The following is a 14,899-nucleotide window of genomic DNA, read 5'->3' as shown; positions in this document are numbered from 1 at the left end:
TTTAGTTCTTGGTTGCAACGTTTTATCCTTTTAAAGTAATTTCAGGAAATAAGTACATACTTAATTTCACAGAGAAAAAACAAGAACATATCCAAATTAAAATCATAGATGGAATTAAGTACTGAAATTAGTTTTCTATGAAGTGATTGACAGTTCTAAAGGTATAATCTTAGAAATTGCGATTAATGCTAGTTTTGTGTTTTCTCATCAGTTTTTGATAAGTTAAGAATAAAGGAAACATACACATACATAACACAATAAAAATCTGCTTCTAGGATAGGACTTGATCTATGAAATCTTTGTACCTTTCCCTTCTACTTTATTTATTTCTCTCTCTCAAGTTTTTTATTATAAATTCTAACAAGTAACACCTACCAACTCAGCCAGGAAGTAACAAAGAGCCATTCAGACCATAGTTCCTCTTATTCCATGTGCTCAGGGAAGTAAACTGGTCATTATTTTGGTATATCCTTAAATTTGTCTGCAAGTGTATCCATCATTTCAGTGTAAAAGATAAATGTTTGTTACATAGCAAAGTTTATTAAAGACCATAGAAAAAGTATTATTGATAAATGATTTGATACATTCAATTAAATACTAAGTAGAAAAAAATGTGGATATTGAGTAGAATTTGTGATTTTCTTAATTTTAAGGATAGATCAGGTAGAAGTGCAATTTTCTGTACCAAGTGATAGAGCAAAACATGTTTCAGTTTAGTATCTGTTTGACACACTGTAAAAATATATTGAATTCAGGAATGATCAGTTCAATATTGTTCTTTCTGACTTAAACTGGATTCAAGCTTGCCTTTATGCTACTTTGAAAAATGTTAAGAAAAACAATAAAAACCAGGGTGTTAACCAAGATTAATAATGAAAAATAATATTATCATTTTTTTGAAAGTATAACTAGTTATTATACTAATTACAGTTGATAATTGAGCTTTATGGAAGCTAAGGTGCTGCCCCTCATGCTGTCAAAAATCCCTGTATAACTTTGACTCCTCTAAAACTTAAGTACTAAGAGCCTGTTTTTGACCAGAAGCCTAACCAATAACATAAGCAGTCTGTTAACACATACTTTTATACAGGTACTGTATTCTTATAAACAAAGTAAGTTAGAAAAAAGAAAATGTTATTAAATAAAACCATAAGGAAAAGAAAATATGTTTATAGTCCTGTACTGTATTTATTGAAAAAAAAAATCCATGTTTAAGTGGACTCATGCCCTTCAAACCCATGTTGTTCATGGGCCAACTGTACTAAAACAATATTTTAAGTATGCAAACTGAAGTTATTTTGTAAAGAACATCACCCTAACATAATCAAATAAATTATTTGAATTTTTAATATGTATGTATGTATATGTTCCTCTGCTACTGACTTTAGACATATTGATTAATAGAATACTCCAGGGAAAGTTGGATCGATTTTATGTGTCTTTTTTCCCCTTCTGAAGCATTTTTGGTAGCTATTGACCCGAATTTCTGGTGGGAATATTCTGGGCTATTATATGGCATCCTATGAATTAGAGAAGAGTGACTAAATCTCCAACGATTGGTCCAACAGTGAGCTTTCCTATTAAAATGGTACATATTGTAACAGGTTTGGCCCTAAAATGATCTTATGTTCCTCTCAGACTGTTTTTCCGGTGCACCTGAGTGGCTCAGTCGGTTAAGCATCTGCTTTCGGCTCAAGTCATGATCCTGGGTCCTGGAATGAAGCCCTGCATCTGGCTCCCTGCTTGACAGAAAGCCTGCTTAGTCCACTCCTCCCAGCTCCTGCTTTCTCTTGCTATCTCTCTCTTTCTCAAATAAATAAATAAAACCTAAAAACAAAAACAAAAAACCCCACCTGGTTTTCCATTATATTTAAATGTGTTCTTTCCCCCCTCATATTTGTGTGTTTGTGTGTAGGGGTGTACGCATATTATGCTTATATATATGTTATGAACCCATCCCTCTTGGTTCTTGGAGTTTGGGGGGTTTTGTTTTCTGATCTTCCGGCCTTTTGCTAATTACAGTCATCTTTCTGAGAAAAGGAAACTTGAGGAGAATAAAGTGAGAAAAGAGTTAAAATTGTTAAGGCAACATTTTCATCCCATGGCTCTTTTTTTTTTCTTTCCTATAGAAGGAGAGTAAGAAAGCTCGTTTATAGATTTTAAAGTTTCCTAATACAGCTCAGAACAATACACAAAATAAGGTAGAGATTTAAAAAAAATGTGACTCAACATTATATTAAACATTATATATAATATATGTCATATATATTGAACAATTAATTAAGCATTATATTCATTTTTAATAGTTTAGCACACATAGCTGTATATTTTTAAATTGTGCCCATACAACCTTAAAATGGTATTGGAAAAATCTAATATTTGTGAGTTGTCTTTACAATCCAAGTCTGGCATCACTGACAAAATATTAACAGACATATGCTGAAGGTATTAACAAACATAAATGACTTTCATTCTCATAATTTTTTACAATGCTAATGCTTTTACCCATTATTGTTTATATACTCACTCATTCAGTAAATACCAAGTTCCCGGTAAGTGACTAATATGTCCTTGCTATCAAGAAGCTTACAATTTTGAGGGAAGATAGACACACAAATATTTCCTACTTGTCACCTGGTTAACTATTTCCCACAGTATGTAACACAGCAGCATAGCATCTGAACTTTTTATTCACATATTTATATGCACTTCTGCTAACTCATCCTACACTCTCAGCCTCTGTAGGAAAAAGACAAATGAAGGGGGCAGAAGATGAAGCATACACTGAGGTATGGGGACTATCGTATGTGACAGCTCCATAGAGTTGCAGAAGCTTTTACTGCCAGGGATGTGTGCTAGTCAGTAGGACCCAACAAATACAACAGAAATAGATTCCACAGATGTTGCATGGTATACACATGAATTTAGTTAATTAGTATGTTTCCTATTTACTATGGAGAATGAAGGATTTCGACATGAGATGTCAGAGATTAGGGAGGTTCGTTCAGTGGTGCTATGAAAATAGGTTGGAGAAGGACAAGACCAGGTCTTGGGAGATTTTATGTGTGGCTATTACAATAATTCAGATTAAAGAAAGTTGAGAATCTGGAATAGGGCTGAGAACAAGAAATACAATGAGTAGGTCTGAGCATCTGATTAAATATAGTTGGTGAAGATTAGAAATAAGAAGCAACAAAGCAGGTTGAGAATTTAAGGAATGTCTTCAGCACTCCTTTTGACCAATTAGATGGATGGTGATGACAATTTACCAATAGAAAAATGAGTGGAAGATTATGGCTTCTGATTTTACCTTTTTTGTTTGGAATTTTTTGTGATATCCTAGTGGAAAAATCCAGTAAACCCTCAGGTATACTGGGATAGGTATGGAAATCAGCCCAGAAGTTTGTGGGTAGGAGATGTAGATTTGGTATTAGTTGCTGTATGCTCTAGTAGAAAAATTATGAGCCTTGAAGTCAGTCAAATTCAGTCAGTATCTCATTTATGGTTATTGGGAGTAGTAGAAATAATATAAAATAAATTTTCACTGAATTGGCATATGGTGAGATTTTTTTAAATGGCAGTCATTAATATTATCAGCTTATAGGTATTTTTTAAACACTTTTTAAAAGATTTTATTTATTTATTTGACAGAGATAACAGGCAGAGAGGCAGGCAGGGAGAGAGGAAGGGAAGCAGGCTCCCTGCTGAGCAGAGATCCCGATGTGGGGCTCGATCCCAGGACTCTGGGATCATGACCTGAGCTGAAGGCAGAGGCTTTAACCCACTGAGCAACCCAGGCGCCCCAGGTTATAGGTATTACATGAAGTCGTAGCATTGGTGAGATCATGTAGTCATTCTTCATATCCACACTCGGTAACATGAGAAAACTAAATCCCAGTGAAATTCTGTCACTTGTCATGTTCACTGAGTGTGATATTCAGACATACTGGAATGAATATGTTCTAAATCTGTCTATAGATATTATTTCAACATGACTTACTCATATTGTATAATGTTATTATCACATCCTTTATTTTAACATAGTATATGTGTATCACTCTTTGGGTTTAGAGAACTCTTTTGTAGAAACAGAGAAAAAGTAAAGTAGCCCATATGAGGGGCTGAACTTCTTTAGCATAATGTTTTACTATGAACTCTTGGTGTGCAAAGCCAATATTTTTGAAAACCATTGAACCTGGTAATTATTTACTAAGGTGTGGACTTCGAAATACTAGATATTTGTGTTAAATAAGTTTGGAATACTAAATAAGTACACGAAAGTAAACCTTTCAAAAGAAAATTTGGTATAATAAATATATATTTAGAAGGGATACTTGGGGAAGAAAATCTTCGCTTTAAAAAATATTATCTTGGGACTCTTAAAAAGGCAAATTTCCTTAATAAGAATTAATATAATATATAGTTTACAAAAGTAACAGGATTTTTTCCCATAGAGATATGTTAATCATATAAAGTGAGATGTAAATTTATCCCTTTTCCTCAGTAACCAATGACTTTCTTCTGCAAATAATAATAATGATAATCAGTTTTGCCACAATTTCTTTCTTTCTAACTTTGTGTCTTCCTTAAAGCATTGTTCCAGGCTTTCTGTATATTTTATCACCATAAGTATATGCCATAACACATTTAAAAATTCCCTTAATTTTACAACTATTAAATAGGACTCAGAAATTAACTTTTTTGCCACCATCATAGTTAAATATTTTATTCCCCTGTTGTCTGATAAGAAAATGTGTGTTATGCATTAGGGAAACATAAAATCAGTCCTCACAGATTCTATGTTTCTATAATGCTGAATAATTGAACATATGATCTGCAGTAACTATTGATTGGTACAAAAAATAAAAAGGGGAGGGTGGAAATTTTTAGGCAAGTCTTTGGTTTTAGGGTTTATGTTTCTCCTTGTAACAAATGACTTTGTAATAGTGAGTTGCATTAAATTCCACTTAATACTTATTACTACATGTACAATATATGTTAGATTAAATAAACAGAACTTTTCAAACATTGGCAATTGTTATGCTAAATTCTCCACCCCCGACCATTGTAACTTTTTACAATTCTGTAATAATATATAATGTTATTAACCAATGGCATTCATTAAATGTGCTCAATTTTTAAAATTACACTGATTTTTATTTCTATTAAAGAAAAACTAATTCTCTAACAATGCTCCAACCTGCTATTACAACCACTTACCTTTTAACTGAGAAGTGATATACCCTTTTCTTATTGAATTGGCTTTTGTGGAGAGTTCCTTTTTATTTATGATGGGATACTAAAGGGACTCTGGGATCCTTTGGAATTCTTATGGTGCTCCTGGTCATTCTACCCACCATGAGTGGCATGACACTGAACAGTTAAACATGGGCTTTTATCATAGATGTGAGCTTTCCTCACATGGTTACAATGGAAATGAACAAAAGTCTCAAGCCAAGTCATTCAGGACATTGTAAATATCTATTAATCAGGCTAGTGAATGTTTCATGATTACTTTATGAGGATTATTTTGAAATGCAGCTTTATTTCAGGGTCCTGAATTTAAGTTGTAGGAGGTACCTTTGTTGAGCCTTTTGAAAGAGCATTAAAAGCTTTATTAGCACCTTGATAAGCTTGAGAAAAATAAGAAGAAACAATTATTCTAGCAAGTATACTCTGTGCTTCTTAGAGTTTTTCTTTCTTTCTTTTTTTTTTTTTTTTTAAGATTTTATTTATTTATTTGTCAGGGATAGAGAGAGAGAGAGCAAGCGAGCACAGGCAGACAGAGAGACAGGCAGAGGCTGAGGGAGAAGCAGGCTCCCTGCTGAGCAAGGAGCCCAATGTGGGACTCGATCCCAGGACGCTGGGATCATGACCTGAAGGCAACCGCTTAACCAACTGAGCCACCCAGGCGTCCCTTCTTAGAGTTTTTCTTATTGTAATGCAAATAAATCACACTTACTAGAACATCTGTCACATTGTAAATATCAAATTTGTCATTTAGCCATCAATGCCTGAGAGTTTTGCCAATATTTTTTGCAAACATACTATGTGTTAGGAACTTTGCATACTTGATCTCATTGAATCTCGTTCAAACTACACTGTAATCCCAGAGAATATGTATTAATTGCCCCCATTTTTTGCTGGAGAAGCAGTACCAGGTGTGGGTAAGTGGCTTGCCTAAAGTCACCAAAGTTCTCAAGAAATCCAAACCTTGTAGTTTTCCACCATTCCAAAGCACCCAATACAATAGTCATGGGGAAATAAGGAGTGGTATAATGGTTTAAGGGATGAGGAGAGGTGAGAAAGTTGTATTGTTTTTATAGAGAAATACGGAGACATTTTATGGCAAGGTAAAGAAGAAAATGGAAAACAGAAGTCTGAAATTGTATTTAAGGGGGCAAAAGGGGAAGGACACCAGGAGACTGGAAAAGAAGAAAAGAGGTAGATGTGTTAGTTTTTTGACAGTTGTTAGGATACTTTTCCCCTCATTGATAGAGAAATAATTTGGTGAAGATGGAAAGAATTCCAAGGTGGAACATGTTAGCCAAGTGAGTTTCACTTTGCTTCTCAGAGAAGAGGAGAGAGAGAGTTAAAGGGAGAATAACAGCTCCTCTCCAGTAATACACACAATAGCAAAGGCTAAGGGCGGAGAAGAAACTGCAAAACAAAGTAGGACAATACAGACAAAGAACATTAAATTGTTACGTAACTAATTTTACATTTATATCAGGTCTTAATACCAGTTTACTTTTATGGGGTGGAAGGAAGAAAAGAATAAAATAAAGCATTTTATTATAATGGAGGAACAAATAGGGGTGATATCTTTATTGAACATTGGTTTTATTATTTATAATTAAAACAAAGTAAATAGTTCTTGAACTTCTAAATTAGTGATTATTTATTTAATGGATATTCTAGGTGACTTCCAACATTATTATCCCTTTAAGGATATGAAAATAAAACTAACACACAAAGCGGGCTTGAGCCAGTTTGCTCAACTATAAATTATACACAGGTTACAATTAATTGCTTTAAAAAGGAGTTAATTTTATCAGGTCATTAAATAACCTCATTAGTAAATTATTATGACAAACATTATTTGCAAAAATATTGGAGCAGTAGCATTTTCACAAATTATTAGTCCTTAGCAACAACTTATGTTTTGCTTAAGTGTAGTGATGGAATCAGCCACTATGCCATTAGAGAATATTATTATTAAGAAAATATAGGGCATTTTATAAGTTGAAGATTGAAGATAGATTCATCTTTAAGCATGTTATGCTGTGTTACCAGAGCTTTGTACTCTGGGCTTGTATGAAAATTGGATAAGTATAAGAATATACAATATTCATATATGGTGATGTGGGAATGGAAGAAATGAAGGTGAATGAGAAGAAAGACACAAGAGAGGAAAATAAATACATATAAAATTCAGTGAAGGGCAACCTAATTTAGCATTCATTCAAAACTTGAGTTCTTATAATATGTGCATATATTTAAGTTTTAAATATTCTAGGTCAATGAGATAAGATTGAAAAAAAAGCAGCAAGTTGAGAAGTCTTATTTACTGATTTGAAGAATGAGGTAATTCATTTTGAGCTAAGTCTTTAGGCCAAAATTTTAGTCAAAGGAAAAATGTGGGTTCTGATTTCTGCCAGACTTAATTAGCCATATGTTAAAGAACAATAGTTCAATATATATAGTGTGGAAAATACTTCTCATTATGGATTGATCTTTTTAAACTGTAACTATTCCAACTATTCAGAGCAACACAGACAACCAAAGAATTAACATCACTGGATATGTGAAGCAGATACCACCCACATACCCATGTACAAATTATATTTTGTAATATAAAAGTGATCATTGGATTCTTTTCCTTAAATTTCCAGAGTGCCAATTTACAAGCAGCCTCTTGGGACATATCTAATTATATCAAAATTATATATTCATTCTGCAAATATTTACCATGATCTGTGCTAGGAGTAAAAGCCTTCTAGATCTTTAAAACTCCCAGTGATCTTTAAAATCCCCAGTCTTGGGGCACCTGGGTGGCTCAGTGGGTTAAAGCCTCTGCCTTTGGCTCAGGGTCCTGGGATCAAGCCCCACATGGTGCTCTCTGCTCTCAGGGAGCCGGCTTCCCTTCCTCTCTGCCTACTTGTGATCTCTCTCTCTCTCTCTCTGTCAAACAAATAAATAAAGTCTTTAAAAAATAAAAAAAATAATAAAATCCCCAGTCTTGGGGTGCCTGGGTGGCTTAGTCGGTAAAGCTGCTGCCTTTGGCTCAGGTCATGATCCCAGGGTCCTGTTATTGAGTCCCGAGTCAGGCTCCTTGCTCAGCAGAGAGCCTGCCTCTCTCCCCACCTCTGCCTGCTTGTGCGCTCGTTCTCTACCTCTCTCTCTCTCTCTCTGATAAATAAATAAAATCTTTAAAAAGATAAAAAAATAAAATCCCCAGTCTAATCACCACCTGGGTTTAAAATTATAAAGGCAGTGAAGAATAGGAGCAGGGAGTTCCAGGTTAGACTTAAACTTAATCCCATTTCTGTCCCTTACTACACCTGTGCCCTTGAGTAAGTTATTTCAACTCTTGTTTAGGTTTCCTTATTTTTTAGGTAGAGATGGTAATTAAAAGTGGGGTTCACTATGATGATTATCACAGTGCTTGGTGCCAAAGGCTTAGTGGTTATTAGTGTCATTCTCATTGAAATTGTGGATTTCCCTTAGAAGAAATCTTTGTGTTTATTAAATGGTTTAAAGAAAAACTTTTATATAAGAAAACAACAAAAAATTAATATTTGAGAAATAAATTGTACTTCACCAAAATTAGAAACATCTGATCTTTAAATGAAATGGCAAGTCATACAATGGGGGAAAAATACACATACACACTTGACAAAACTAGTTATGTATTTTCAAAACATGCAAGGGTTTTTTTTTTTAAAGATTTTATTTATTTACTTGACAGAGATCACAAGTAGGCAGAGATACAGGCAGAGAGAGAGAATGGAGGAAGCAGGCTTCCTGCTGAGCAGAGAGCCTGATGCGGGGCTCGATCACAGGACCCTGGGATCATGACCTGAGCCCAAGGCAGAGGCTTTAACCCACTGAGCCACCCAGGAGCCCCAAGGGTTTTGTTTTTTTTTTTAAACAATATATAAGACAGTCCAATTTAAAAAATAGGGCAGAAGATTGAAACAGGCAGATGAATATGGAGGCATAATTAATAAGTACTTGAAAAGATGCTCAGCATCATTAGTCATTAGAGAAATGCAAATCAAAACAACAAAGTGAAACCACTTCACACCCACTAGAATAACCAAAATTAAAAAGACTAATAATACCAAAGGTTGGCAAGGGTATGAAGCAACTGGAACTTTCACACATTGCTGGTCCAAGTGTAAAATGTACATTGGAAACAGTTTAGTACTTTTTTGTATATTTAAACATACAGCTACACTGCAGTTAATACCACTGTTAGATATTTAACCAAAAGAAATAAAAATGTTAACTGTAATGAGTCCTATGTCAATGTTCCTATTAGCCCAAAACAAAAAAAGACAAACAAAAAGTCAATCAGCTTGATCCATTCATCTGTTGATGGACATCTAGGTTCTTTCCATAGTTTGGCTATTAAAAAAAAAAAAAAAAAAAGTCAATCAGCAGATAAATGGATTAAACACATTTTGGCGTATTCACTGAATAGAATTCTACTCAGCAACAAAAGGGAATGAACTACTGAAACATGAAACAACATGGTTCAATCTTCACAGACATTGTGTTGAACAAATGAAGTCATAGGTACTGCTTGTTAAGCATTTAGTGACAGGGAAAACAAAACATTTTCCTTGACTTCATGAAGACCCAAGGCTCTCTAGGTGCAAAGTAACATAATTACAACACAGTGTGGTAATGTATGTAGTGATCGAGAGATCCCCAGAGCTTTGTGAATGCACAATCCAGATGCCGAATGCTAACCATGACCCTGATGAATTTAAGTGTAAGAATGTTTATTAGGGTAGGGGAAGAGGTCATGGAAACTTACTAGAGGGAGTGGCACCTTTACAGAGTTGAAGGATCATTAAGAGTTATCAGGAAAAGAGAAGTTGGAGGGATAGGGTTATTACTGGTGGAGGGCTCAAGAGAACAATTTTTCAGTGAACTAGCATGATCACTCCTGAGTAGTTTAGTATTTCTGTAGTGCATGAGTCTCTGATGAGTTGAGTCTCTGAGCTGGAGAGTTAATCAGATTGTGGAAGTCCTACCTAGGATGCTAAAGACCTTGGGCTGCTACTCTGTTGAACATGAAAACTGACTGAAAGGTTTCAAGCAGTGATATCTCGCTAGATAGGGTATGAACATAAGAATAACAAGACTGGACATGTTGAGACAGCTGGAGAGCTGTTATAGAATGCAGTTAAGAGACGATTAGAGCTTGAACTTCCACAGGGAATGAATTAAATAAGTAGTACTTAAGTCTAAGTGCTTAGGTCTTTTTCCTTATGATTTAAAATCAGCAATCTTAATCAAAAATTGGAAAATAAATGACCACTTAATAAGTAGCTATTGGAAATATACAGTATTTCACCCCTAAATTCCTGTAGCTTAGGATTTTAATGTTGTATTAATCTTTGTGTACATAGGATAAAACCTAACATTATCATAAAGTCAAAATCATTATTTTCAACCAAATAAAGCTATATTGTCCCAGTGTTGGCATTACTAAAATAATATACTTTGATCAGCATTTGCAGATTACATAAAATTATTTCTATAATTAGTTTCAAAGCATTTTCTCATATTTATCTCCTTGAATATTAAACTCATTAGGAAATGTATATTTAGATATGTAGAGAAGATTAATTTATAAAACTAAAAGTAAACATAACAACTAATTGAAATGCTTAATAGAGCATTAACAAGAATTAACTTCTGGTATAACCAAACAAAATGTTTTCGTGATTTGTTCTTGTGGTTTATTTGATGCAAACTGCAGGCATGGGTTGCAGAATAAAAGTAACAGAATCTTATGACTAGAAAAAGCAATTGAATAACTTTTAAGTGTGGTCTTATAGGAATATTTCAACAATTAATTGGCCTTAATTTTTTTTTTAATTTTCATGTGAAATTCAGAGGCATAAACTTTGTCTGTTTTAACAATTATTCAGGAACAAGTCTAATTAACCAATTTTTATAGTTAGATAAAGATGGTCTCAGAAGAATTTAGGAAGCAACTAGTCTTCAATATTCTCCATTAGTTGTATAACTAATATATTTGTAATTGGAATATATTATTGATGTTAACTTACCAGTTTTCTGTTACCTCTCATGGGAGTAAAATGTGGTATGAACCAGTTTTTCTGGATACCTGTTGTTCCTTTATTAGAGAACCATCTTTTAGCTGATGTATCTGTGACCACAAAAAGATGAGTAGTTGTTGATTTATATGTGATATATTAAAAATGAAACCAGGTTCTTAGTTAGTAATGGTGATAGGGTGTGATATCTTTTATTGACAGGAGCCCCTAACACTGTCAAAAAATAATTTGGTTTTATATTACATTTGTCTATATAAAAGACTGACAAGTGTAAGTCATAAGAGTGAGGCAACCCATGCACAAGGCTACATGTTAGAATTTAGAAATTTAAAAATGCAAATTTTAATAGTCTCAAGAATTTTTAGTAAATAAATATCTACAGGAAGCCACAGCCGGTTTTGTTTACCCTGTATCTTGCTTACTGGTGTGCTAACTGAATAGTGAGGCTGCTAAAGAATATATTTATGCAACAGGACTTAAGAAATTGCAGTTGAACTTGAAATCAAGCTCAAGTTCATTTCGGGAATGTAGACCAAAGAAAGAAAAGTCACACCTACAAATAAATTTTCTGGTTCTATTCAGTCTTTTGAAAAGAAAATAGAAAAGTTCCTAAGTATTAGCACAAAATAAGATATGGGTATTCTTATTTTTTTATAATTATAATTAGTTCAGTGAGACTTCAATTTGAAAATGTCAGGCTGAATACAAGTATATCCTTCTATCCTGTCCTGAATTGCCACTAAAATGAAAGAAGCAGGATTTTTCAAATGCCGTAAGCTTAAAAGGAAAAAGAATAAGACAGAAAACAATAAAATGTCGGAAGCTGAAAAGCAGATGGCTCTATGAGATTGGGACTAAGCAGCCCCAAGAATCTGAATTCTGAACTGGACCCAAGAAGTACCATGATTTGCACTACTGAGTCTACTTCACGTTTCAGGATTAGTAATACCAGGTAGCTGTGGGAGTAGGAGTGAAGGTGAGGATCTGTCAAATTTCTGGTAAGAAGCAGCTATATCCCTTCATTCCCTTGTCCACGTTGAATAGCTCAAGAACCCTCTTTGTTCAGCAGAGAGAGTTACCCAGTGCCTGGACTGGAGGACACAAGGCAGAAGGATACCCTGGTGAGAAAAAGGGGATTCAGTGAATTCTTGCATGCTACAAGCTGAGAAAATTATTCTCCCTTGTCTCACCTGGCTTGTAGAGCCGCCGCTTTGCAGGTACAATATGACAGTTGGGCATGGCTGTTTGCTGCATAATATGAGTTGTTATGACTCACAAGGAGATCAATAACTAATGTAAAGTGGTACATTCAGAATAAGAAAAATGGAAATATGAAAAAGCCAGAGCCCAAGAGATGTTGCAATTTTGAAAAGTCTCTACAATCTTCTAAGCCGTCGTTCTTTCAGAAAAAAATAAATGATATTCTTAAGCAATTATTTTTCATTAAAAATAAAAGAGAAAACTGTCCTTGCTTTGAGTTTCCTAGGCATGCAAATCCCCCTTTTAGCTATATTTCCCCCCAAATGATGAAAGTTAAATGACAAAAAGCCAGTATTTATATTAATTGGCTCACTATACAGGATGACACAAGTTCATTCAAATTTGTATTGAATATGTACAATCTTTAGAGTTTTTGTTTCCTCAGGTAGGGGAAGATGCCAGTACTTTGTGTATTCATGTGTGTGTTACAGTCATTTGATTTCTTCTCCACAAAGACTGGTTTTAAGTAATTAAGTTCCAAATGTTTTCTTTTCCGTGACCAAGCTGAATTTTGGATATCAACTTGGTTAAGCAAAAACAAAACAAAACTGAGAAAGTCCATGAGATAATCTCTCTTACTTTGGAGCTGGGATGGTTGGATGAGTTTTAGCAGGCAACACTCAGAGTAACTCACAAAAAAGCATCTTCTGAGAGCTAGAACAGCAGTCACAAATCTTCTCGCTCTGTTTGAGGCTTAACAAAGTAGTGGAGATAAGCTTCAGAGAGACCATATCTTAGCCTGAAAGGAAAAAGAGACACATACTTTTTGTGTGTGTGTGAAAAAATTGTGCAGTTATTTTAAAAATGAAATCCATGACACTTCATTGTGGATTCACATAGGATTTTATTTTCAAAATGTCTCATTACAATACTAATTGCCAAGATTTTTTAAGGAAATACACAGGTTCAAGTATATTTGTATATATTCAAGTAGGTAATAACATATAGAAACATATCCCTTTTATGATATTCCCTATTTGATTTTGATTATTCTTTAAGCTTTTTTAAAATTGTCATTTAATGGTATGTTTTCATTTCTTTTTCTAAAAGATATTTTTGATAAATAGGACAAGTTACTCATCAGATTATTATTCTAAAAATATATATTTGCTGCTTAGGTCAAATAATACTTATTAGAGATTCTGTGTAAAAAAGTTATATCCAGTAAGTTATCTCATGTAGTGTTGAAAATTATATGGAAATATAGTTATTTGATTAAAATTCCCTAAACTTTTTATGAATATTATAAGGCCACATAAAGAAATATGTCTTTTATAAAATAACTATTACACATTATTTATTATATTGGTCAGTAAATTTTATGTATTGATTGGCATTATGAAATTCCTTAAAAGACTTTTATGTCACAAAAATAGTTTGTCTCTCCTGATAAATTGGTATTGTTTATTTCATCAGATATTGATAGTTATATAATTTATAGTAATTTTATTTTAACTCCATTACTTGGAAACTCAGAGTTAATTTTGGTGTTCAATAATTGTAATTATTCAACTATTAGATTACCTCAAATACCTTATAAAAACAGAAGAGTTATATATTATAGGGACATACACAAATTTGTGAATGGCATGTTTACTTATCCCATTAATTCTTTAGGTGTTGGCTTAGTTGAAGGAAGATGGAGGTTTTGAACTATAGATGACACCATAGTAAGTTATTGTAATAATCATCTAGAGCCTACACACAATATTGATTATTTCTAGACATTAAGTTCAGACATAAATTGAAGTCTTATTCTGATTTTTTTCCCTCAGGCTCTTTAAGCTCTTTCATTTCCAATTTCACAGCTATAAGCTTGTTATTTAACATAAAAACAACTCATTATACTTATCCTTAGTTAAATTCATGTGTGTGGAAAGAATAAAATTCTAGCATTATCACTTATTTGGAAATGATACAAAACTATTTCAAATCCTTTCCTATAAAGGGGGATGGGGAATGATCTCATGAAACTATAAGGACAACATATCAAGGTACAAATAAGAAAATGAAATTCTGACCACTGAAGTCTTATTTATTTCCATTATTTTATTCAATTATGTCATATTTTTTAAAGTTTTATTTGAGAGCAAGAGAGAGAGAGCATGAGTGGGGAGAGGGGCCAAGGCAGAGGGAGAAGCAGACTTTCCACTGACAGGGAGCCCTGATGTGGTGGGTCTCAATCCCAGGACCCTAAGATCATGACCTGACCTGAAGTCAGACACTTAACTGCCTAAGCCACTGAGACGCCCCTGTTGTACTTTTAACAATTATTACTGGTCTTGGCACTATACTAGTCACTGGGGATTATTCAGTGG

At 33.8% G+C, this 14,899-nt stretch overlaps 1 protein-coding gene across 6 annotated transcripts in view; it reads left to right on the top strand.

Annotated features, from left to right (window-relative positions):
- The window catches only part of DPYD (dihydropyrimidine dehydrogenase), an 833,169-nt gene that overhangs the window by 281,375 nt on the left and 536,895 nt on the right, over window positions 1-14,899 (top strand). Inside the window, exon 9 of one of the 6 annotated variants that reach the window (XM_059138493.1) lies at window positions 1,639-1,851. The exons of the other annotated variants lie outside the window; for them this stretch is intronic. Coding sequence (XP_058994476.1) covers window positions 1,639-1,703 — 65 coding nt within the window. The 3' untranslated portion in view covers window positions 1,704-1,851. Of the gene's footprint in view, window positions 1-1,638; window positions 1,852-14,899 lie in introns of those variants that run through there. 6 annotated transcript variants of the gene reach the window in all.

The sequence above is a fragment of the Mustela lutreola genome, chromosome 10, assembly GCF_030435805.1.
Source record: "Mustela lutreola isolate mMusLut2 chromosome 10, mMusLut2.pri, whole genome shotgun sequence".
Taxonomy (NCBI): domain Eukaryota; kingdom Metazoa; phylum Chordata; class Mammalia; order Carnivora; family Mustelidae; genus Mustela; species Mustela lutreola.
This window is presented reverse-complemented; position numbering and strand designations above follow the sequence as displayed.